This window comes from Anomaloglossus baeobatrachus, chromosome 4, assembly GCF_048569485.1.
Source record: "Anomaloglossus baeobatrachus isolate aAnoBae1 chromosome 4, aAnoBae1.hap1, whole genome shotgun sequence".
Classification (NCBI taxonomy): domain Eukaryota; kingdom Metazoa; phylum Chordata; class Amphibia; order Anura; family Aromobatidae; genus Anomaloglossus; species Anomaloglossus baeobatrachus.
In genome coordinates this window covers 626362205-626385116 of record NC_134356.1, presented here as the reverse complement: position 1 = coordinate 626385116, position 22912 = coordinate 626362205, and the positions used below count along the sequence as shown (strand labels likewise).

The 22912-nt window shown below is 44.9% G+C and overlaps 1 protein-coding gene across 1 annotated transcript; it reads right to left on the bottom strand.

Moving 5' to 3' along the window:
- Positions 1 to 419: 419 nt before the first annotated feature.
- On the bottom strand, positions 420 to 14727 carry LOC142301935 (volume-regulated anion channel subunit LRRC8D-like). The gene is made up of 2 exons (XM_075342993.1): positions 14676 to 14727; positions 420 to 4529 (listed from the first exon to the last, which is right to left on the bottom strand). The coding sequence occupies exon 2, from the start codon at positions 4525 to 4527 to the stop codon at positions 2182 to 2184; it is 2346 nt and encodes a 781-aa protein (XP_075199108.1). The 5' UTR covers positions 4528 to 4529; positions 14676 to 14727; the 3' UTR covers positions 420 to 2181.
- Between the last annotated feature and the right edge of the window lie 8185 nt (positions 14728 to 22912).

Genomic DNA, 22912 nt, shown 5'->3' with positions numbered 1-22912 from the left:
GCTGATCGCTCTCAAAAGCCGGCAGCCAGGAGATCAGCTGATCGCCTGGCGGACGGCTTCTGTGAGAGATCAGCTGATCGCCCGGCTATTGTGAACGATCAGCTGATCGCTCTCAAAAGTCGGCGGCCGGGAGATCAGCTGATCGCTCACAGAAGCCGGCCACCGGCTTTTGAGAGCGATCAGCTGATCGTTCACAATAGCCGGGCGATCAGCTGATCTCTCACAGAAGCCGTCCGCCAGGCGATCAGCTGATCTCCTGGCTGCCGGCTTTTGAGAGCTGATTGTTCACAGAAGCCAACGGAATCCGCTTTATCATGACAATGAATTCCAATTCTTGTCTCCCGTTGTACAACGGATCAGTCACAAGCGTCAAGCAACGCATGTGACTGATGCAAAACAACGCAAATGTGAACCTAGCCTAAGTGATAAGTGACTTGGAAGAATTGATGCTGTCTTGATGACAAAGGGTGATCAAACCAAATTTCGATTTGATTTAGATTTCTCTTTTTTATTTTATTCACTTTTCATTTTTTCAAAGGTCTATTTTATTTAAAGCATTCTTACTTTGATGTATTTTTTCCTCACCCGCCTAAAACTTCTGCATTGTACTGTCCATATAACCACCTCTGTAAGGTATATAAAGTGCAAATGGTGCACAACTTTAATAAAAATATTCTTTACTTAGCACACCCATTCGACAGTGCCTTACAATTTAGTTAATGTTTTAGGATTTTAAAATCATATGACTGCAAATTCAATTGGTTCGATGCATTTGCTGTTACCAGGAAATAAGCAATAAGTATTGTGGCTGCTGATGACCGATCAAAGTTGTAAAATCTTATTATTCTGTGTCATTGTTTGGGTATAAAAGGCTCAAAACTACTTAACAGAGGTTGTCCTTCACTTTTACATTGATAGCCTATCCTTAGCATAGGTCATCAATGTCTGATCGGCTCCGACACCCGACACCCCCGCAGATCAGCTGTTCTTGGTTCCGGCAGCAGATCTTCCTCCCATTCAAATCAATAGGAGGCGAATGTGCATTACCCAGCGGTGGCCACTATCAGAAGATGGAGCAGCTCCAGAACTGAGCATTTCCAGCTGCTGCTGCCAGGACTGAGAACAGCTGATCAGCGAGGGTGCCAGGTGCTGGACCCCAGCCAAACAGACATTGATGACCTATCCTAAGGATAGGACATCAATGTAAAAGTAGTGGACAACCCCTTTAAAGAGGACCATGCCCACCTGATCAAACAACCACATCCACCCCGTTGTAGTTAGGACTGAATGGAGCAGTAGGGTCATGATGACTGACTTTCTGCTCAGAATCAATGGGGCCACAACAATGAGCCCATACACAATAGATGATTTCAACTGTAAAAAATGACTGTTGGTTGATTTGGTGAAATTAACAATCTTTTGTTGTGACCAATGACCAACCAATGAATGTTCATTATCATTCAGGACACCGGTCAGGTATGTTAGATTTCTTTGGCTGCTGATCAACAATAGTGGCCAATGCAGCATGAGAAGTGTTTTCGGCCGAAAATCTGTTGGGTCATTTTCCTGTAAGGTATATGTAGGCCTTAAAGAGGTTACCCGGGTCTATTTTATTATTTTACCATGTGTCTAAGAACTAACAGGTAGGTAGTTGATAATTAGCTACCTGTTCTCTACCTGGTGCTGGCTCAGAGTGATCACGGACAGCTCCTGCCTTCGATTCTGCTGCTTCACCTCAATAAAGCAACTCTTCTTCCAGGCTGCTCTGTAGATGGGGCATGACTGCTGACATCATGCTGTATGATAGCTGGTTCCCCGCAATAGGGCAGCGGGGAGCTGATTGTCTATCAGCAGTCATGCCCCATCAGTAGAGCAGACGAGAAGGTGCTGCTCTGTGGACATGACAACAGTGGTAGCAGCAGAATCGCTGGTAGGAGTGGTCTGTGACTGCTCTGAGGTTTAAGAGATCGGTGCCAGGCAGAACAAGGTAGGTAGTTAGAAACTACCAGCCTGTTAGTTTTTAGGCACATAGTAAAAGAAATAAAAAAGTTCTGGATAACCCTTTAATACTGCATAGCATAAATGGATATTCGGAAGTTTGAGACTATGGGTTATAGTCAATAGTTTCTATTTTCCTCTTAAGTAAATCCCCCCAAAAATTGTGCATTTTTGATTATTCATTTACAAGTACTTTTTCCTAATTTCTGGACTTAATGTTCGTAAGACATGTTCCTCCACATCAATTCTCCCTTTTTTCAGCTGTACACAATTTGCAATTTCTTCTGGCAATTCAGTCAAGTTGTTACCAATAAGATCCAAGCTGGTCAGAAGATGTAGCTGTCCAATCTCCGGTGGTAGTCTCGTAAGCTTGTTAGAACTAACATGTAGGGACCGGAGTCTAGAGCAACGGAACAACTCACGAGGTAGCAAAGAGATTTGATTAGAACTGATTGTCAGCTTTTCCAGACGAGTTAAGTGCCCAACCGCAGGAGGGATAAGTCTGAGATGATTATAGCTTACATCTAAGTGTCTTAACCTAACAAGGTTAAAAAGAGAAAGTGGTAAATTCTCCAATTTATTATTGGAAATTGATAGTTCTTCCAAATTACGTAGAAACTCAATAGATGGCGGGAGGTGACTAATAGCATTGTGGGATAGTCTTAGGATGCTAAGGCTCCGTAGACGCTGAAGGGTTCCTAGTTCATCAACGTATTGTAGATGGTTGTATGTTAAATCAATACATTGCAAGTTTGTTAAGCCAAAAACTGCACCAGGGATTTTAGAGATCTTGCAGTGGCAAAGTTTAAGCTGCAATAATTGGTTCATCCTTTTCAATTGACTCAGTGTCCCGAGTTCAGTGTCTCCATTTTGTATGCTCAAGTCAGACAGCTGCCCAGCTACATCCAACACTGCTGAAGGAAAATGAGGCAAGTTACTTGTCAGCGAAAGAGACTTAAGTCCAGACAGTCCTCGTAGAGACTGTAGACGGATGGACCGATTGTTTGAGCAATTGAGGTTGCCGGAAAGATGCAGTTGACTTAAATTCTTCAAGGCGTACATCCAAGATGGAAGTTCTTCCATGTCTGTAAATCTAACATGAAGCACTTTTAATCTTTCCTTTATGAAAGAAAAAGCTTCAGGGTCCATTTTGACTGAGCAGTGACTGATGTGGAGCTCAAAGAGAGACTTGAGTTGAGACACTGCTCCTACAAACTTGGCAGATGAGATCAACTCTAGCTTGAGAACTTCAATCTCACTCAATTCATAAACATCTTTTGGTATCACAGGGATCATGGACAGTTGCAGCTCGTAGCGACCATTGGCGTCCTTGTTGATCATCTGTCTCAGTTTCTCTGCAGGCCACTCAGAATTAAGTGCTAACTCTCTGAGCCTTCCTTCACTGACAGCGGACAGAAATACAGAGAATCTCCTTGAGTACAAGGTGTCGTAAAGGTCTACCATGTGCAACATGAAGGCAAAATCATTTTTAACATCGGGGATATCACTAAAGCCAGCACCTTCACTATTTTTTTCAAAGGAGTAAACCTTGAGGGTATTAGTTAATAACCAAAATAATGCATAGGCAGATAGGAAAGCGTAAATAGACACAAGTATGATATAGGTCACAAGAAGCTTTTCTAGTATGAAGGCTAAGTTGTGTGTGCAAGTGAACACAGAATATCCCATGAGATTTTGTATACCTGGTCTACAAGGATGGTGGAAGCTAAATGAACCTACCAAACTCAGTGAGTACCCAAGGATTATTGCTACTTTGACAACTTTGAAAACAGTTTGACCCACATAAACTCTATATACGACATCTGAATCCTCAGCATGAGATCGGAAATGTCGGATCTTCTCAAACAAAGCCTTAGCTTGCTCTCCTTCCTTTTTGTCCAATATCGCAGAAACTGAGACAGGTATGAATGACAATGGCATTTCATGTATTAATGGTGTCCTGGGGGAGTAATCCATGGAACGTGAGCTGCTGGACTTTTGACGGCTATGTTCTGGAGGTGGCTGGTCACTCGTTTCCTCAAGAGCTTTAGTAGTCCATGGAGATTCAAAACATTTTGCCAAGATAGACAGGAAATGTTCAACCTTTGAAGATGTTTTGGGATACTTGAACCAAAAATTACTGCTCACCAGTAGCAATAAAGTGTTGATAAGAGCCAAGTAAGGAAAATATTTTGACTGCCAAGGCATGACCCTGTGATAACAGACAACACTCACGTACATATACTGTTGGTAGTCTAAGTTGGTCAAGTGGCCGATATCTTTTGGAGACGTCAGAGTAGGTTTTGTGGCCATGCCAGCCTTACTAAAGTCATTTGACATATTCTCGGCAAGCTTTGACTTTGGCATACAGACAACTTTATCCATTGTGATAAGAAGTGTTGCAGAAAAGAAAGATGTCATGAGCATAATTATAAGGAGGTAATCCATGAGAACATCCCACCAAGGTTTCAGGGCCTTGAAATGGGCCTGGGACTCGCCAAGCGATGCAGCCTCGCTGACTGTGATCATACCTAAGAGTGGGGAGAAAAAAAAGCAAAATATTAAAAACATGAAAAAAAAAATCACTTTATTTGGAGTATTTGAAGGTTAATAAAGGTTTTCGTTAAGTCATAGTGGTGTAATATTTAAGTCTTGAATGCAATATTCCTTGTCAAGTTAAGTCTGGTTGGTCACTGAATAGCTTAAGGGTACTTCTCATAGCGAGATCGCTGCTGAGTCACAGGTTTTGTGACGTACCAGTGACCTCATCAGTGATCTCGCTGTGTGTGACACTAAGCAGCGACCTGGCCCCTGCTGTGAAATCGCTGATCGTTACACACTATTCTGGTTCATTTTTTGCTCGTTGGTCTCCCGCTGTGCAGCACACATCGGCGTGTTTGACGGCGGGAGACCAACGAGCCCCGACTCTGTGTAAGCATTGTACGCTGGTAACCAGGGTAAATAGCGGGTAACTAAGCAAAGCGCTTTGCTTAATTACCCAATATTTACCCTGGTTACCAGCGTACACCGCTTAGCACTGACTCCCTGCACACGTAGCCTGGGTAAATATCGGGTAACTAAACAAAGCGCTTTGCTTAGTAACCCAATGTGTACCCTGGCTACGTGTGCAGGGAGCCAGCGCTAAGCGGTGTACGCTGGTAACCAGGGTAAATATCGGGTAACCAAGCAAAGTGCTTTGATTAGTTACCCTTTATTTACCCTTGTTATCAAGCACAGAGTCGCCGATTGACAGCTCACCAGCGACCATGTATCGACGCACCAGCGATCCTGACCAGGTCATATTGTGGTCGGAATCGCTAGTACGTCGTTTAGTGAGACCACTTAAAGATGTCTCCTCACTTACCATTTTTGTGTGAAATGTAACATTTTCATGACAATTTTAACAGCATGTCTGTTGAGGTGAGGATTTAATAATCGAGGATAGGCCCGTCCCGATTGGGTGCACCTTGTCATGGTGGGATTGGTTTTACGCTTTTTTTTTTCTTCCATAAAAAACAGTGTTTACTAAATACCCTGTCATTTATATGTACTATCACTATTTACTTACTGCAGGGTATTTGTTTATTTTGTTTCTCTCTTAAGGCCACGTCTCACTAAGCGACATCGCTAGCGACATCGCTGCTGAGTCACGTTTTTTGTGACGCAACAGCGATCTTGCTAGCTATGTCGCTGTGTGTGACATCCAGCAATGACCTCGCCCCTGCTGTGAGGTCGCCGGTCGTTACTGAATGTCCTGGACCATTTTTTGGTTGTTGCTCTCCCACTGTGAAGCACACATCGCTGTGTTTGACAGCGAGAGAGCAACGATCTGAATGTGCAGGGAGCAGGGAGCCGGCTTCTGCGGACGCTGGTAACCAAGGTAAATATCGGGTAACCAAGCAAAGCCTTTGCTTGGTTACCCGATATTTACCTTGGTTACCAGCGTGCGCAGCTTCTAGAAGCCGGCTCCCTGCTCCCTGCACACGTAGCCAAGGTACACATCGGGTAACCATAAGCAAAGCGCTCTGCTAGTAACCCGATGTGTACCATGGTTACGAAGCACAGCGTCGTTACACGGGTCGCTGGTGGCTGATCTCTGATCACTGTAGAGATCTGCCTGTTTGACAGCTCACCAGCGACCCGTGTAGCGATGCTCCAGCGATCCCTGCCAGGTCAGGTCACTGGTGGGATCGCTGGAGCGTCGCTTAGTGTGACGGTACCTTTAGGTTTTGGCTGTTACATGGTGATTTTGTGAACGTGCTCATACATGTTGCATATATACCAACTTGCTCCTGCTCATACCAAATGCTCCTGCTCAGTTCTTTGGTTCAGCATTTCTGCCGTGACCGCGCCCCCAAAAAGCTGCAGTCATGTGTTACTTTAACCCCTTCACGACCTTGGATGTACTGGTACATCCAAGGTTGTGTCCCTGCCTTTAATGCAGGCTCACACACTGAGCCTGCATGTTTTCCTTCACATGTCGGCTGATCTGATCAGCCATCATGTGCCTTTAATGTCCAAGATTGTGTCCCTGCCTCTAATGCAGGCTCAGACACTGAGCCCGCATGTTTCCCTGCACATATCGGCTGATCTGATCAGCCATCATGTGCCTCTAACAGCCGTAGATGGATTGGGGATTTGCTCGTAGCTGTTAACCAGTTAAATCACGCCGTCAAATCTCTGACAGTGGGATTTAACACGTGCCAGTGGGGAGCGCATTATCCTTTGCTCCAATCGGTGGTCCAGTGATATGATCACGGGGCGCCAATGGGTTATCATGACATCCGGGGGTCAGCTGATGACCCGTGTCTGTCATGATGAACTTCCTGTAAATGCCGGCTTCGAGAGACATTCATAGGAGTGATTTCTGCTGCACAGAGCGGGGCTGATGCTGATGTGAAATGCCCGCGCCAGGGCTTGCAGGGCTCGCACGATCACCGGGCCGGTGGTATTCGGGGTCAGGCTGTGAGTGGCCCGACCCGGCTTCCGTGACCCCTGGCGGGTTTCAATAAAAGGAAAGTCCCAAAGTCAGTCCGGTGTTACAAGGGGGATGGAAGGAGGGTAACGCGGTTCCTGGGGAGCTTGCCATCGCTCTCACCCAGGAAACGGGACGGGGACGGGGGATGCTTGCAGCGCCACCCGTGGTTTGCGGCCAGGTGTTCAGCCGCCGCTGCGCAGTCTCTCTCCGGGGCAGGTGTTGCGGGCAGCCGGATGGAATCGCTCCCCACGGGTGGAGCGGGGTAGCCCTGGGAGGTTTATGAGACCCAGGGCAACAGTCCTCAGGGACACCGGGGGCACAGGGCGGCGACATTACTCACACCAGTCATGGAGTGTGGTTCCAGTTGTTCTTTATTAAAAGTCCGTTCCACATCGCACCCGGTTGCTGGTCCTCGACGCCTGTAACCTCTGGTCAGACCCGGGCAGGTAGGAGGCAGGGGGGTCCGGTGAGGTGTTCTGGGGGTCTCTCCCTTTTGTGTGCATTAGTGCCATCCCCATGGCATGGAGCATCTTGGGAACTCGCCACCTCTCTGTCTCTCTCATCCCGGTAGCGGACACCACCAACCACCACCGGGTACAACTTTCTCCAGGGATCCCCAATCCTCAGCTCCACTCCTCCTCTAGGTGTTATCAGCCCTGGTCTTGTGGCATCTCCTCAACAGGAGCTGTCCTGTGGATGTCTGCACTCTCCTGCAACCTCTGATGTTCTGCTAAACTTTCTGTGTGTTCTGCACTAAACTCACTCCTATTCAGGCCCCCCTCCCCTTGAGTTGTCATGGAAACCAGCCTGTGTGCAGTCACCTGCTCATTAAGGAGACAGGATGAGTCATAGGCTCAAAACTACATGCTGCAAAAGCTATTAACTCTCTCCTGCCAGTGTGATGTGAGTGTGTGTGTGGACTTCACTCCTCCTGCCTGGGAAAAAATGGGGTAACATTTAATACCCTGTAACGACCCAGTTGCAGGGGCATTACAGATGCACTGCTATGTATAGCACAGGTGATCAGATGATTGCAATTCCAAGTCCCCTAAGATGGCTAGTGTCGAAGGTGGGGGCCGGTTTCCCCGTCGCGGGGGCTGCTCGGGGAGATCGCGCTCGGATCCAGTGCCTTCTCCTCGGTGGCTCGAGCGGGCCGGACCCAGGACTCGAGCAGCGCTCCTCGCCCATGAGTGAAAAGGGGAGGAATTGGGGATTTGTATAGAGTTTGTGACGCCACCCACGGCTCGTGGTGATGGTGGGCACCACCACTGCTGGTGACGGGGTTCCCGGGAGCGATGGCGGGGAGCAGCTAGGTGTTGATCCCTCTGTGTGTAGGGGCTGTTGGTCCCGGGGCCTGGTGGCTGATTGCTTTCCAGTAGGATGGGGCTCGCAGGGTGCAGCGTGGTGCCGGATGGCACTGGTGTACTCACTCAGATACAGATGGACAGAGTCTCTGGTAAACCAAACAGCTGGATGGACGGGGCCCGCAGCCGGCTGCAGTGTTTCCCTTGATGGGTTGATGGTGGCTGTCATTTCCCTGCACCTGTGTTTGAATGTTGACTCCAATGCCTGGGCACCGGTAATCCGCTCCCCGACGTATATGTGCCGGAGGAGCCCCTTTGCCCGCAGACGCTGGCCCTTTGGATCTGTGGCCCTTGGCGGTGGCACTTATCCATACTGGTTGGGCTGTTGCCTTCAATCGGGACTTGGTTGGGAATGAACCCCTGAGGTCCAGACCGCAATCAGAGAATTTGACTAGAGGTTGGCTTTAAGCCTAGTCGGGGTCTGAGTACCCTGCCTGGTGCTTGGCTCCAATTGGCTCCCCTGTTCGGTACCAGCGGGCCACTGCCCGACCCCGGTCCTACGGTTCCGCTGACCTTCGCCAACTCCTGCAGACGGCCACCACCGTCTGCCGACCTTGCTGTACATGCCCGGGTTTCAACCCGGACACCAACAGTTTTCGCTCCTCTTTCACTACTGCCGACAACGGGACTCTACTTCCAACTGTGTGTTTTTCCCGCCTCCAGCCTGTGACCTCCTCGGTGGGCGGGGCCAACCGCCTGGCTCCGCCCCACCTGGTGTGAACATCAGCCCTGGAGGGTGGCAAGAAGGATTTTAAGTTTGACTGGTGTGACCTGTCCAGGGAAGAGTGTGTGTGTGTGTGTGTGTAGTGACCTGTGACCCCTGGGGTCCAGGGCGTCAAACTAGTAAATAGAATAAAAAGTGAAGAAAAAAAGATTTAAAAATATGAAAAAAAAAACAAAAAAACACAAAGTTCAGATCACACCCTTTTGTCACACTGAAAATAAAATAATAACCCCCCCCCACACACACACATATTTGGTATTGCTGAATTCAGAAATGTCTGATCTATCAAAATTTAAAATGAATTAATCTGATCATTAAAGGGTGTAATGAGAAAAAAATTCAAAACGCCAGGTTGACTGTTTTTTTAGCTGCTACAACTTAATAAAATGCAATAAGAGGAGACCAAAACATAACATCTACACCAAAATGAGATCAGTAAAATGTCAGCTTAGGGTACAAAAAATAAGTCATTACACAGCACCAGGTCCCAAAAAATGGAAATATTGCAGGTTTTGGAAAATGGTGCCAAAAACGCTATATATATGCTTCTGATTTTTTCCCCCACCAATTACGTAAAAGAAAAACTAAATATGTTTGGTATCTATGAACTCGTACTGACCTGGAAAATCATAATGCCAGGACAGTTTTACCATATAGTGAACGTGGTAAATAAAAAAAAAAAAAACAATTGTGGAATTGCACTTTTTTTGCAATTATACCACACTTGGAATTTTTTTTTACAGTTTTATATATCCCTCAAAAAACAAGCCCTGATACGGCTATATTGATGGAAAAATAAAAAAGGTTATGGCTCTTGGAAGAAGAAGGGGAGAAAAAAAAAGAGAAAATCACTGGGTGGTGAAAAGATTAAAATCTTTGTTGGATTATAAAAACATGTTATATACAATTTGTCGAATATTTAAACAAAAAACTATAGGTGATAACTTGCTAACTTGATGTCAGCTGCACCTTTTTAGTAGACTCACCCCTTGTGTTTAAATAGCCAGGTCTCCCAGGAAGCTTTGCTGACTATACAAATCCATTTGTATGCAAGCCACCTTGGTGGAAGGAGCTGCTTTGGATTCTCCTGAAATTGTATCCTTTCCATTTTGGTTGTTTATCCTATTTGTCTCCCCTACCCTCTTGTCTTATTAGTGCAGCAATGGGTCTAGTGAACCTCACCCGCCTCTCACTAGTCAGGGCCTCTATAGGGTTTCCCAAGGGTGCTGCTTGGCGACAGTTTCAGAGACTTAAAGGGACTGGCTAGGAGAGTAGGGACAGCTACAGGTGAGGATAGGTGGTGTCCATCTACCCTTTGACTAATTCCAGGGCCAACTGTTGTTATCATTTCTTCGGTGTCCCCCTTATCTGTGGTGTTTTTGAGGTGTGTTTTTCGTTGTGCGTCAGACTTCAGTTGGTCTGAACGCACTCACCACGCTTGTTGCATGACATTGTAATCTTTTTCCAAATCTTTTCAACAGATTTTTGCAGCCTCTAAATCCCACTTTCTGTAACTTCCTATCATAGATTGCTATTACCAGTACTAAAGAGGTTTGCCACTTCTTTTAATTTGATGGCCTCTCCTTAGGAGAGGTCATCAACATCTGATCAGACGGGGTCCGACACCCCACACCCCTGCTGAACAGCTGGTCATGGTGCCGCTGGCGCCAGGAAATGCTCTGTTGTGAAGATTTGCTGTCAACTGATTGCGGCTGCATCCGGGTACTGCACATCCGCCTCCTTTTGATTTGAATAGTAAATAGAGCATTTCCAGGCACCTGCTGCCACCACTGGCTGATCTGTGCTGGTGCCGGGTGTGGGACCCCGGCCAATCAGACATTAACGACCTATTTTAAGGATAGGCCATCAATGTAAAAGTAGTGGACAACTAATTTAACAACATATTGTTAGGCCGGGTTCACACTAGCGTATTTTACAGTTAGTATATAAACCACAATGACCGACCACAGGTCCAACGAACCGAACCTACAGCCTCATATGTTAGGTTCAAGAGGCCTTTGGTCAGTTCAGCCATTACAGTCCATATATGACTTATTCTGTTTAATTCTATATGCTCCCTCTCCAAAACCCCCAATTAATATGTGCCAGACAACAACACTTCACATACAGTCATATGAAAAAGTTTGGGCACCCCTACTAATGTTAACCTTTTTTCTTTATAACAATTTGGGTTTTTGCAACAGCTATTTCCGTTTCATATATCTAATAACTGATGGACTCAGTAATATTTCTGGATTGAAAAATGTGCAGAAAATGTGCAATCCGCATTTAAACAAAATTTGACCGGTGCAAAAGTATGGGCACCCTTATCAATTTATTGATTTGAATACTCCTAACTACTTTTTACTGACTTACTAAAGCACTAAATTGGTTTTGTAACCTCATTGAGCTTTGAACTTCATAGGCAGGTGTATCCAATCATGAGAAAAGGTATTTAAGGTGGCCACTTGCAAGTTGTTCTTCTATTTGAATCTCCTATGAAGAGTGGCATCATGGGCTCCTCAAAACAACTCTCAAATGATCTGAAAACAAAGATTATTCAACATAGTTGTTCAGGGGAAGGATACAAAAAATTGTCTCAGAGATTTAAACTGTCAGTTTCCACTGTGATAAAAAATGCCAAACAGGAAAACGGGTATATGCCGCGCTAAAAAACCACTGGTACAAAGAATATAACGGAATTTCTTTTATTTCAGCATCCAACGCGTTTCAGAGACAAGGACCGTCTCCTTCTGGGAAAAAGGAATTGTTGATTTCTTTTTCCCTGAAGAAGGAGACGGTCCTTGTCTCTGAAAAGCGTTGGATTGCTGAAATAAAAGAAATTCCATTATATTCCTTGTACCAGTGTTTTTTTAACGCGGCATATACCAGTTTTCCTGTTTGGCATTTTTTATTACGTTTTATACGGGGCCGCTGCTTGGACCACGCGGACACTCACATGCTTATTCAGGAGCTGTGACTGGCACAACCCGACCAGGTGAGTGTACCTCTCTATACTTCTATACGGTTAATACCGGGTAAGACCCTATTGCGCCTCCTGTCTCCCCATCTTTAGCAGTTTCCACTGTGAGGAACATAGTAAGGAAATGGAAGAACACAGGTACAGTTCTTGTTAAGCCCAGAAGTGGCAGGCCAAGAAAAATATCAGAAAGGCAGAGAAGAAGAATGGTGAGAACAGTCAAGGACAATCCACAGACCACATCCAAAGACCTGCAGCATCATCTTGCTGCAGATGGTGGCAATGTGCATCGGTCAACAACACAGAGCACGTTGCACAAGGAGAAGCTGTATGGGAGAGTGATACGAAAGAAGCTTTCTGCAAGCACGCCACAAACAGAGTCGCCTGAGGTATGCAAAAGCACATTTGGACAAGCCAATTACATTTTGGAAGAAGGTCCTGTGGACTGATGAAACAAAGATTGAGTTGTTACAAAAAGGCGTTATGCATAGAGGCAAAAAAACACGGCATTCCAAGAAAAGCACTTGCTACCCACAGTAAAATTTGGTGGAGGTTGCATCATGCTTTGGGGCTGTGTGGCCAATGCCGGCACCGGGAATCTTGTTAAAGTTGAGGGTCTAATGGATTCAACTCAGTATCAGCAGACAACAATGTGCAAGAATCAGTGACGAAGTTGAAGTTACACAGGGGATGGATATTTCAGCAAGACACTGATCTAAAACACCGCTCCAAATCTACTCAGGCATTCATGCAGAGGAACAATTACAATGTTCTGGAATGGCCATCCCAGTCCCCAGACCTGAAAATCATTGAAAATCTGTGGGATGATTTGAAGCGTGCTGTCCATGCTCGTCGACCATCAAACTTAACTGAACTAGAATTGTTTTGTAAACAGGAATGGTCAAATATACCTTCATCCAGGAACTCATTAAAAGCTACAGGAAGCGACTAGAGGCTGTTATTTTTGCAAAAGGAGGATCTACAAAATATTAATGTCACTTTTATGTTGAGGTGCCCATACTTTTGCACCGGTCAAATTTTGTTTATACGCGGATTGCACATTTTCTGTTCGTACAATAAACCTCATTTCAATCCAGAAATATTACTCAGTCCATCAGTTATTAGATATATGAAACTGAAAGAGCTGTTGCAAAAACCCAAATTGTTATAAAGAAAAAAGATTAACATTAATAGGGGTGCCCAAACTTTTTCATATGACTGTATAGGATGACAATGTCATTTTCTAAATGGGGTTTTCAAAATTTCAGATAATTACGCTAGGGTCCAGCATCCAAAGCTAGAATTTTTCCTAAACGGCCTTCAATGTGGTAAAAAAAGAGGGACAGATTTACTAATGTGGCCTACGTCTGCCGTGTTGCACATGGCTCCTTGTCCTACTCACAGACACATTGATGCATCATGATTATATTTTTGTTTTGACAATTGTATTATATCTGTGTTTTATTTATTTTTTTTTTATTTATTTTTTATTTATTTTTTTTATTTATTTTTCTCCAAAAATTTGTTCTCTTCATGCCTATTTGAATGCTCTTTAATTACCGTAAATAAAATTACTTAGTTATGGTTTATTCTGTTATGTTGCATTATATAAAAATTTAATTTTTGTAAAAATAAAAAATAGAAATGAAAAGGATTTGTGCTCATATAATGTTTGGCACATAGTAAATGAAAGAAAGCTGTAACGAACAAAACAAAATAAAATACGACCTAAATCAGAACAAGCGAACAATTTTGGTGCGAACGACTACGGAATTTGGGAGCTTTCGAAATAACAAAATCTGCTCCAATCTTTTCCTAATTTTATTATAGATCATATTATTTTGTAATGTAAGAATCATCATCACTAGAATTCGTGTATCGTAATTCTCTTCTACGTCCTTTACCTGATGTGTGGTGCCTAGCTTCTTCTGCTCATGAGACCCATAGACATTCCCACCGATATGAACCATCGACTGTGGAATTCGGAAGCTTTCGAAATACCAAAATCTACTCCAATCTTTTCCGAATTTTATTACAGATCATATTATCTTGTAGTGTAAGAATCATCATCACTAGAATTTGTGTAATTCTCTTCTACATCTTTACCTGACGTTTGGTCCCTGGCTTCTTCTGGACATGAGACCCATAGACATTCCCACCAAGATGAACCATCGACAATGGAATTTGAAGCTTTCGAAATAACAAAATCTGCTCCAATGTTTTCTGAATTTTATTATAGATCATATTATCTTGTGATGTAAAAATCATCATCACTAGAATTTGTGTAATTCTCTTCTACGTCCTTTACCTGATATGTGGTCCCCGGCTTCTTCTGCTCCTGAGACCCATAGATATTCCCACCGATATGAACCATTGACTATGTAATTCGTGAGCTTTCAAAATAACAAAATCTGCTCCAATCTTTTCCGAGTTTTATTATAGATCATATTATCTTGTAATGTAAGAATGGGCATCACTAGAATTCATGCATCGTAATCCTCTTCTACACCCTTTACCTGATGTGTAGTCCCTGGCTTCATCTGCCCATGAGACCCATAGACGTCCCCACTGATATGAACCATCGGCCTTCAGGGTTACCCTGCTGAACATTCACATCTCAAGTGTCCTTACCTTGTTGGAGTCTTGCAGAACTCACAGTCCTTACCTCTACGGGCGAGCATTTTTAAACCAGGAAGCTGCAGCGAATTCTTTCTCAATCCTGGACAAGCCTGAGCGTGTGCCTTGTGCGATGTGTCCTTTATCTTTTTAGAACATTTAAAATTACATTCCTCCAACTTCTTTCCCAAGGCTAAAAGTTTTGCCAGCAAACTTTCTCTCTCCGTCCAGTTTGCACGCGCTTCTCCCTGCGAGTTACATCTGACAGTCGGCCGCCTCTCCCACACAGATCTTTGGTTGGTTTACACATGAGTCAATCAGGCAGAACTTGGCTTTCGAATCCTGTGTACACAAGTTACCAGTTATTAAAGGCTTAATATGTGAGTTTTACACTGGGTACTGATTGGTTTATTGTGACCTTACTGGTTTTGTATTCTCTACAATTGATGAATAAGCTTTAGAAATTGGATGGCAATTTTGTCCTTAACACTAGAAGTCCCAGGAATTTCGAGCTCCATAGGGTTTCAAATGGTAGAAATGTTAAATGACCCCTCTCTGGGACTTGTAGTGTTAAAAGAAATAAAAACCTTGTGTGTACACCATGATAGCCCTCAGTGGGGAGCTTACTCATACTAATGGGCACAATATGGACCCCTTCACATCACACCTTCAACAGCTTTTCTAACTTTCTATTAATAAAAAGAGTTATAACAGCTTCCACCCTTCTGGAAAGTTCTTTTTTTACAAGATTTTAGAGGTATCTGCGTGAATTTGTTTCCCATCCAGAAGAACATTTGAGAAGTCAGGGTTCTTTTAAGTTTATCCCAAAGGTGTCGGAAGGGGTCGAGGTCCAGGCTCTGTGTGGCCACTCATGTTCTCCCAGACAAAACTCCCCCAACCATGTCTATATGGACCCTGTTTTCTGCACTGGGACACAGTAATGGGGAAAATAAAGGATACCTTCCAAAAAAACTGTTCCCATAATTTTGGAAGCTACAAGTGTCCACAATGTCTTGTGCTAAAGGATTAAGATTTCCCTTCAGTAGAATGAAGGGGGTCGAGGCCGATAACTGAAAACACCCTCATAGCATTGTCCCTCCTGCATCAAACTTTATAGCTGGCACAATGTAGTCAGGCAGATATTATTCTCCTGGCATGAACCAAACTCAGACTCGTCCATCAGATAGAGAAGGGTGATTCGTCAGTCCGAAGAACATGTCTCCACTGTTCCAGAGCCCTGTGTATTTATTTATTTTACTCACATACTGTATATAGCACCATTAATTGCACAGAACTTTACAGACAGCATCAAGCACTGTCCCCATTGGGACTCACATTCTACATTCCCTATCAGTAAGCCATTGAAATGTTAGAGGAAACCGGAGGAAACCCACCCAAACACGGGGAGAACATATAAACTCCTTACAGATATTGTCTTTGGTGGGATGTTAACCCAGGACCCCAGCTGTGCAAAACCAGTGATCCAATGATGGCTGCTTTACACCACTGTATCCGATGCTCAGCATTGGTGATGTACGGCTGCAGCTGCTCAGCCATGAAGCTCCCGGCAGACGGCGCAGTGTTTGTACTGATGTGATCACCGGAGGAAGTCTAGATTCCTAAGAGGCGTTGGTGACTTTTCCGCCCTCTACTTCTCAGCACTCAGCCCCCCGCTCTGTAACGTTATGTGGTCTCCCTTCCATGGCTGAGTGGCTGCAGCTCCTTCCACTTCTCGGTGCTATCATTTACAAGGGATGGTTGAATATTTAGGAGGGAAGAAATGTCACTTGTTATACCAGTGGCTCCTATTACAGGACTGCACTGGTATCAGTGAGATCTTTACCACCAACCGTTCTGTCACATATTAGTAAATGCAGATGGCATGGCGAGGAGTCGGAGGTTATACAAGGAGAGCAATTAGACAATTAAAAACATGAAGTGATTAACACAACTGTGCCAATACTTTTGTCCCTCTAATATATATCGATATCTAAGAACCGCTGAAGCTAATCATCAAGTTTAATTGGGTTTCCTTATTCCTTGTATTGGAGAATTACACGTCTATTCTCACTGGTTCATCTATAAATGACCTCTCAATGAAGGAGCTCCTCTAAATGTAATGAAAAACTATAATTATTGTGCCAAATAAAACAAAGTGCGTACTTCATTAAAATCAAAAGTTTCGATTCATGGGGCCCTGATGGTAAGAAACTGGGCACTGCCTGTGCTTCAGTGCCCCTTTACTCCTCCAATATGACCTTTACTTGCAGCATGGGATAACGCACTGTTTGGGCCAGCAGCTCGTCCATGCCACTGGTGTGAACTGTCAATCATCAGGAGCGGACTGCCCATTGGAAAGCAGGAAGCCGGAAGGCAGTGTACTCCTGAATAACAATCATGAGAATAATCCTTTAAGGTTAACTGGATCCAACTAAATTGTGTGGGGTGGGGGGGGAGGGGAGCGGGGGGGTGGCAGCTCCCTTATTCTTCTGCTCAGTCAAATATAGTCCTTAACTTTTTAGATTTTTTTTGCGCTTTAATGAGTTGTAGGCAAATCAAAACTGAGTTATCACTTACCTGAACGCTAAATGTAAGTGTTTAAGATTAAAATTAATCATTCCTGTGCTCCGTGCCCGCGGTCACCGGACTAGTCCAGGATAACTGCGAATCAAGGCAACTGTGTGGTGAGAGAGCACGTCCACAGCAGTGTACCAGACATACAGGTGTATGTGTGGGGAGAGCAGGGGCAACAGAGCGCAAAAGCATTGATTGACAGCGCTCTCGGACTAGTCTGGTGACCACAGGCAGGGAGAGCGGGGCGCAATTAAGCTTAGTTTTAAACACATTTAGCGTTCAGGACTAATTCAGGCATCATTAAAGAAGGTATTAGGAAGCGGATAAAGCGCTCCTAGTACCCTCTATTGGTAAATCCTGATGATAGGTTCCCTTTAAGGATTCTGGATTTTCTACTGAATAGTAGACACGGCCACATATCTATATGCAATGTACAGAAGTCTTCATAAGGTGCACTGTACGCTATAAATTGTACATGAATCTCTACCATGTACACTCAAGATTAGAAAATATGTAGCCCCCTTAAGGATCGTCATATATAGTGGCCTTTTGTTCATATCTAGTATGTTCGATATTGAGCCATTGAGTGCTTTTTTCCTTTTAAGACAGTGGTGGTTGTCTGAAAATAAAGGTTTAATTCAGGTTGTTTTCTGGGGGTAGCTTTGAAGAAAGATTTTGGAAGATCTGTGTCAGTGAATTAAAGAGGAGAGAAGAACTGGAGAAATCCATAAGGTCAATGAGTGGAACAGGCTTCCATGAGAGGTGGTGAGTAGAGATTAGCAGACTTATTGAAGTTTGGTTCACTTTGAGACCCGGATGTGGCCTGAACCCCAATTGAAGTCAATAATGGGGCAGTTCGGGTCTCTGCCCACATGCAGCCAGCCATAAACAGATCACTTCCAGGGGTGGGGGGGGGGGCAAGGTTTTTCCTTTTGTTAGGGAGGAAGAGGGAGGCTGCACACTACATCCGATCATGCTGTTGTTACCCCCAGTGCCAGACGTTCAAACACTGTAAGAGGCTTGCACTGAGCTCAACACCGACCGTACCTGAACACAGTGATGCTCACGTGAGTGGTCAACGTACGTAAAGCACCTGAATGCCGAACCCGAACTCTGTGTTTGGTACAAACACCAAACATTAAAACTTGGGATCGCATATCTCTAGTGGGGAGTTCTATCAATGGAAGTCTTTAGAGGCTGGACAGACATCTGTGTGGGATGATTTAGTGAATCTTGCATGGAGCAGGGGGTTGGACATCATGACCCTTGAGGTCCCTTCCAACTCTACCATCCTATGATAAAGGTGCACATGAGATTAAAGTCACATAGGGAGCAGTGGTTGCATTTAGATTGGTACCGCTGCAGCTGATCAGTGGCCACTGATTACCTTGTAGCTTCCAGGTGACACTGGTCAGCTGGGATTAACATCCCACAGGAGCATAGCCCTGAAGGCATAGGAGTGGCACTGGCACATTCAGCAGGGGCACAGCACTGAGGGGAGAGGAGTGCCACCGCCACATCCTGCAGGGTGTGCATAGCACAGCACTGAGGGCAGAGGAATGGCACTGACATATCTCGAAGGGGCACAGCACCTTGGACAGAGGAGTTTGACCACAGTGAACAACCTCGGGCACTGATCAACTTGATTGGTTCACCAGACTCTATCAAAGATAACATTTATTTGAGATTTGTTTTACCTTGGAATTGACAGGAGTTGGCATTGTGAAGTTTACGGACTGTGCCAAGTCAAATATTACCAGTAAGCTGCGGGCGTGTACATTCCAGTAGTCAGTGTGTACTTATCCACCACATTGTTAGTACAAGAAGAGGGGACTATGATGGCAGAAAAAGGAGTTTCCGATTGTTCATATTGCAGATGAAAATATAAATGACGATGGTGACAGACAGGTAAGAGTTCTCGGTGGTAAGGATGAAGGAAACATCGAGGCAGAGGTGACTTCATGCGAATCTTCAACGACGCTACTGGAATAATGTATGCAAGGGTTCGCTCACACTGGAGTATAAATAATCTGTCCCATTCACATTCAGAAAAGTTGGACAAGTGAAATCCGTTTGGTATTCCGGATGTCATACTAGTGTGGGATTTGTTTCTCAGCAGCCATTATTCTACAATCAATTACAGGACTATTTACAGTGTCCTGTGCTAAAGAATGGTAATGTATCTGTAAAAAATGGACACTGCAAGAACACAACATGCGTGTGCAATTTGTTTTCTCTTGCACCCATTGATTTATAATGAGATATGTCCGATAGATGAGCAAAATTGCAACATGCTGTGATTTTTCATAGTATCATAGTTTTTAAGGTTGAAGGGAGACTCTAAGGGCGGCTTTGCACGTTGCGACATTGCACGTGCGATGTCGGTGGGGTCAAATCGAAAGTGACGCACGTCCGGCGTCGCAGTCGATATCACAACGTGCAAATCCTTTTTGATACGATGAACGAGCGCAAAAGCGTCGTTATCGTATCATCACTGCAGCCTCCGACAGTTCCATAATGCCGGTGCAGCGACAGGTACGATGTTGTTCCTCGCTCCTGCGGCAGCGCACATCGCTGTGTATGAAGCCGCAGGAGCGAGGAACTTCACCTTACCTGCCGCCGGCTGCAATGAGAAGGACAGAGCTGGGCGGGATGTTTACATCCTGCTCATCTCCGCCCCTCCACTTCAATTGGCCGCCTGCCGTGTGACGTCGCTGTGACGCTGCACGACCCGCCCCCTTAGGAAGGAGGCGGGTCGCCGGCCAGAGGGACGTCGCACGGCAGGTATGTGCGTGTGAAACTGCCGTAGCGATAATAATCGCTACGGCAGCTTTCACTAGATATTGCACGTGCGACGGAGGCGGGACTATCGCTGCAGCATCGGTAACACATTGTTACTGATGTCGCAGCGTGCAAAGCCCGCCTAAGTCCATCTAGTTCAACCTGTAGCCTAACATGTTGATCCAGAGGAAGGCAAAAAAAACCCAATGTGGCAAACAAGTTCTAATGGGGAAAAAATGTCCTTCCTGACTCCACATCCGGCAATCAGACTAGTTCCCTGGATCAATACCCTGTCATAAAATCTAATATACATAACTGGTAATATTAAATTTTTCAAGAAAGGGATCCAGGCTCTGCTTAAATGTTAGTAGGGAATCACTCATTACAACATCATGCGGCAGAGAGTTCCATAGTCTCACTGCTCGTACAGTAAAGAATCCTCGTCTGTGATTATGATTAAACCTTCTTTCCTCAAAACGTAGCGGATGCCCCCGTGTTCCAGTCGCAGGCCTAGGTGTAAAAAGATCTTTGGAAAGGTCTCTGTACTGTCCCCTCATATATTTATACATTGTGATTAGATCCCCCCTAAGCCTTCGTTTTTCCAAACTAAATAACCCCAAGTTTAATAACCTGTCTTGGTATTGCAGCCCCCCCATTCCTCTAATAATCTTGGTGGCTCTTCTCTGCACCCTCTCCAGTTCAGCTATGTCCTTCTTATATATCGGTGACCAGAATTGTGCACAGTATTCTAAGTGCGGTCGCACTAGTGACTTGTACAGAGGTAGAACTATATTTTTTTCATGAACACATACCTCTTTTAATACATCCCATTATTTTATTAGCCCTGGCAGCAGCTGCCTGACACTGTCCACTAAAGTGAAGTTTACCATCCACCCACACACCCAAGTCTTTTTCTGTGTCTGTTTTACCCAGTGTTCTACAATTAAGTACATAATCATAAATGTTATTTCCTCTACCCAAGTGCATGACCTTACATTTATCTACATTAAACTTCAATTGCCACTTCTCAGCCCAATCCTCCAATTTACATAAATCTCCCTGTAATATAAAATTATCCTCCTCTGTATTGATTACCCTGCAGAGTTTAGTATCATCTGCAAATATTGAAATTCTACTCCACATGCCCCCAACAAGGTCATTTATAAATATGTTGAAAAGAAGCGGGCCCAATACTGACCCCTGTGGTACCCCACTATGAACTGAGACCCAGTCTGAGTACGTACCATTAATAACCACCCTTTGTTTCCTATCACTGAGCCAGTTTTTAACCCAGTTACACATATTTTCCCCTATCCCCATTATTCTCATTTTTTGCCTCAATACGATTCGAGCTGAGAAAAAACCCTGCAGATCTGCTCTGCCTCATTGACTAACATTGGTCTGATTTATACACCAGTGGGAAAGAGAACCCGAAGAGTCAGAATACACCACGAATAGGAATCATTCCTGCCAGGAGACAGCAAGGAAGTCATCATTCTTTTATTCCTGGAAAACCGCTCTCCTGCCTCCCGACTTCCTCCTTTGCCGGGACCCGAGTGCTCCTGAACATTGACCATTCGATCTGTGGAGGCATGGTTGCGACTCTGCACGGACCATTGTTCTCTCCCAAGATTTTACGAGATGGAGCTTTGATTCTGCAGCATTGGAGAGGAGTTAGGGAAATGAGGCTGGTTGCATCCAGCAATATGGCCGACTTCAGAGCAGCACAAAAAAGCTGTAAAACATAGAGTCACCATGTGCTCCTTAGGCAAGGAAATGCCCAGGCTGGCACAGCAGCAGGTAACCTAAGGAGCGATCTGTACACTATGAAATAAAAAATACAGTTTATACTAAAGCATTTCTCATAAAACGATCAACCCCGCTCCATATGTCATTCTCCCTGGAGATTGAACAGTTTTTTCATGGCGACAGTTTTTTGTTTTTTTTTTTTAAAGACAGCTGTACTAGCAACCGGGTGAAACTATAAAGTCACGCAGTTCATACATTATTTGGTGAGATTGTTACCCCGGTATTTGTAGCCAAAACCAGGAGTGGGTGATAAATCCAGCAGTGGTGCCCGTGTTTTGTTGTTTGTTTTTTTTTTTATAACTTCATTTTATTAACAGTTTCAAACATGGTACAACTGACATTTGCCATATTAAAATAGCTCAGTACATAGACAGTAATATTTGAATATAACAATGAACAGTCATATAAAGTCCATAATATCTTTAGCACTTAAAGGGAACCAATCATCAGGATTTTCGTGTATAAGCTGCAGCCAGTGCAGTACTGGCACTATCATGCACAGTGTGTACATACCATCAGGGGGCAGCTCGGGTGTTTAGGCAGTGAAATTCATCTTTATAAAGTTTGAAATTTCGTGCACTTTTTGATTGACGTGTGCACCTCTCTGTTAATGTCCGGGCGGGTTATGCAGGAGTTCCCCGCCCCCCCCCACCAGCCTGTTACTCCCTCTCTCCTGATGTCCGGGCGGGTTATGCACGTGTTCCCCGCCCCCCCGCGCCGCCTGTTCCTCCCTCCCTCCCTCTGGCTGTATGTAAATATCTAATCTTCAGAAACACGGCGCCGGAGTGGGCCTCTGCGCACAGCGCTCATCTCCGGCGCCATGTTTCTGAAGCCCGCATCACACAGCTTGGTGTTACAGGGCGGCGCATGCGCCCTCGCTCCTTCAGATCCCGTTGTGACCGCAGGAGCGAGCGCGATCACAACAGGACTGCAGAACAGCTGACCGGAGGACGCGATTACCTGCTGCTCCTGTATCGTGCCGCCCCAGGACACCGGGCCAACACACCAGCCAGTGTGACATCGCTGTGGCGCCGCCCTCTCAGACACCAAGTTGTGTAATGCGGGGGCTTCAGAAACATGGCGCCGGA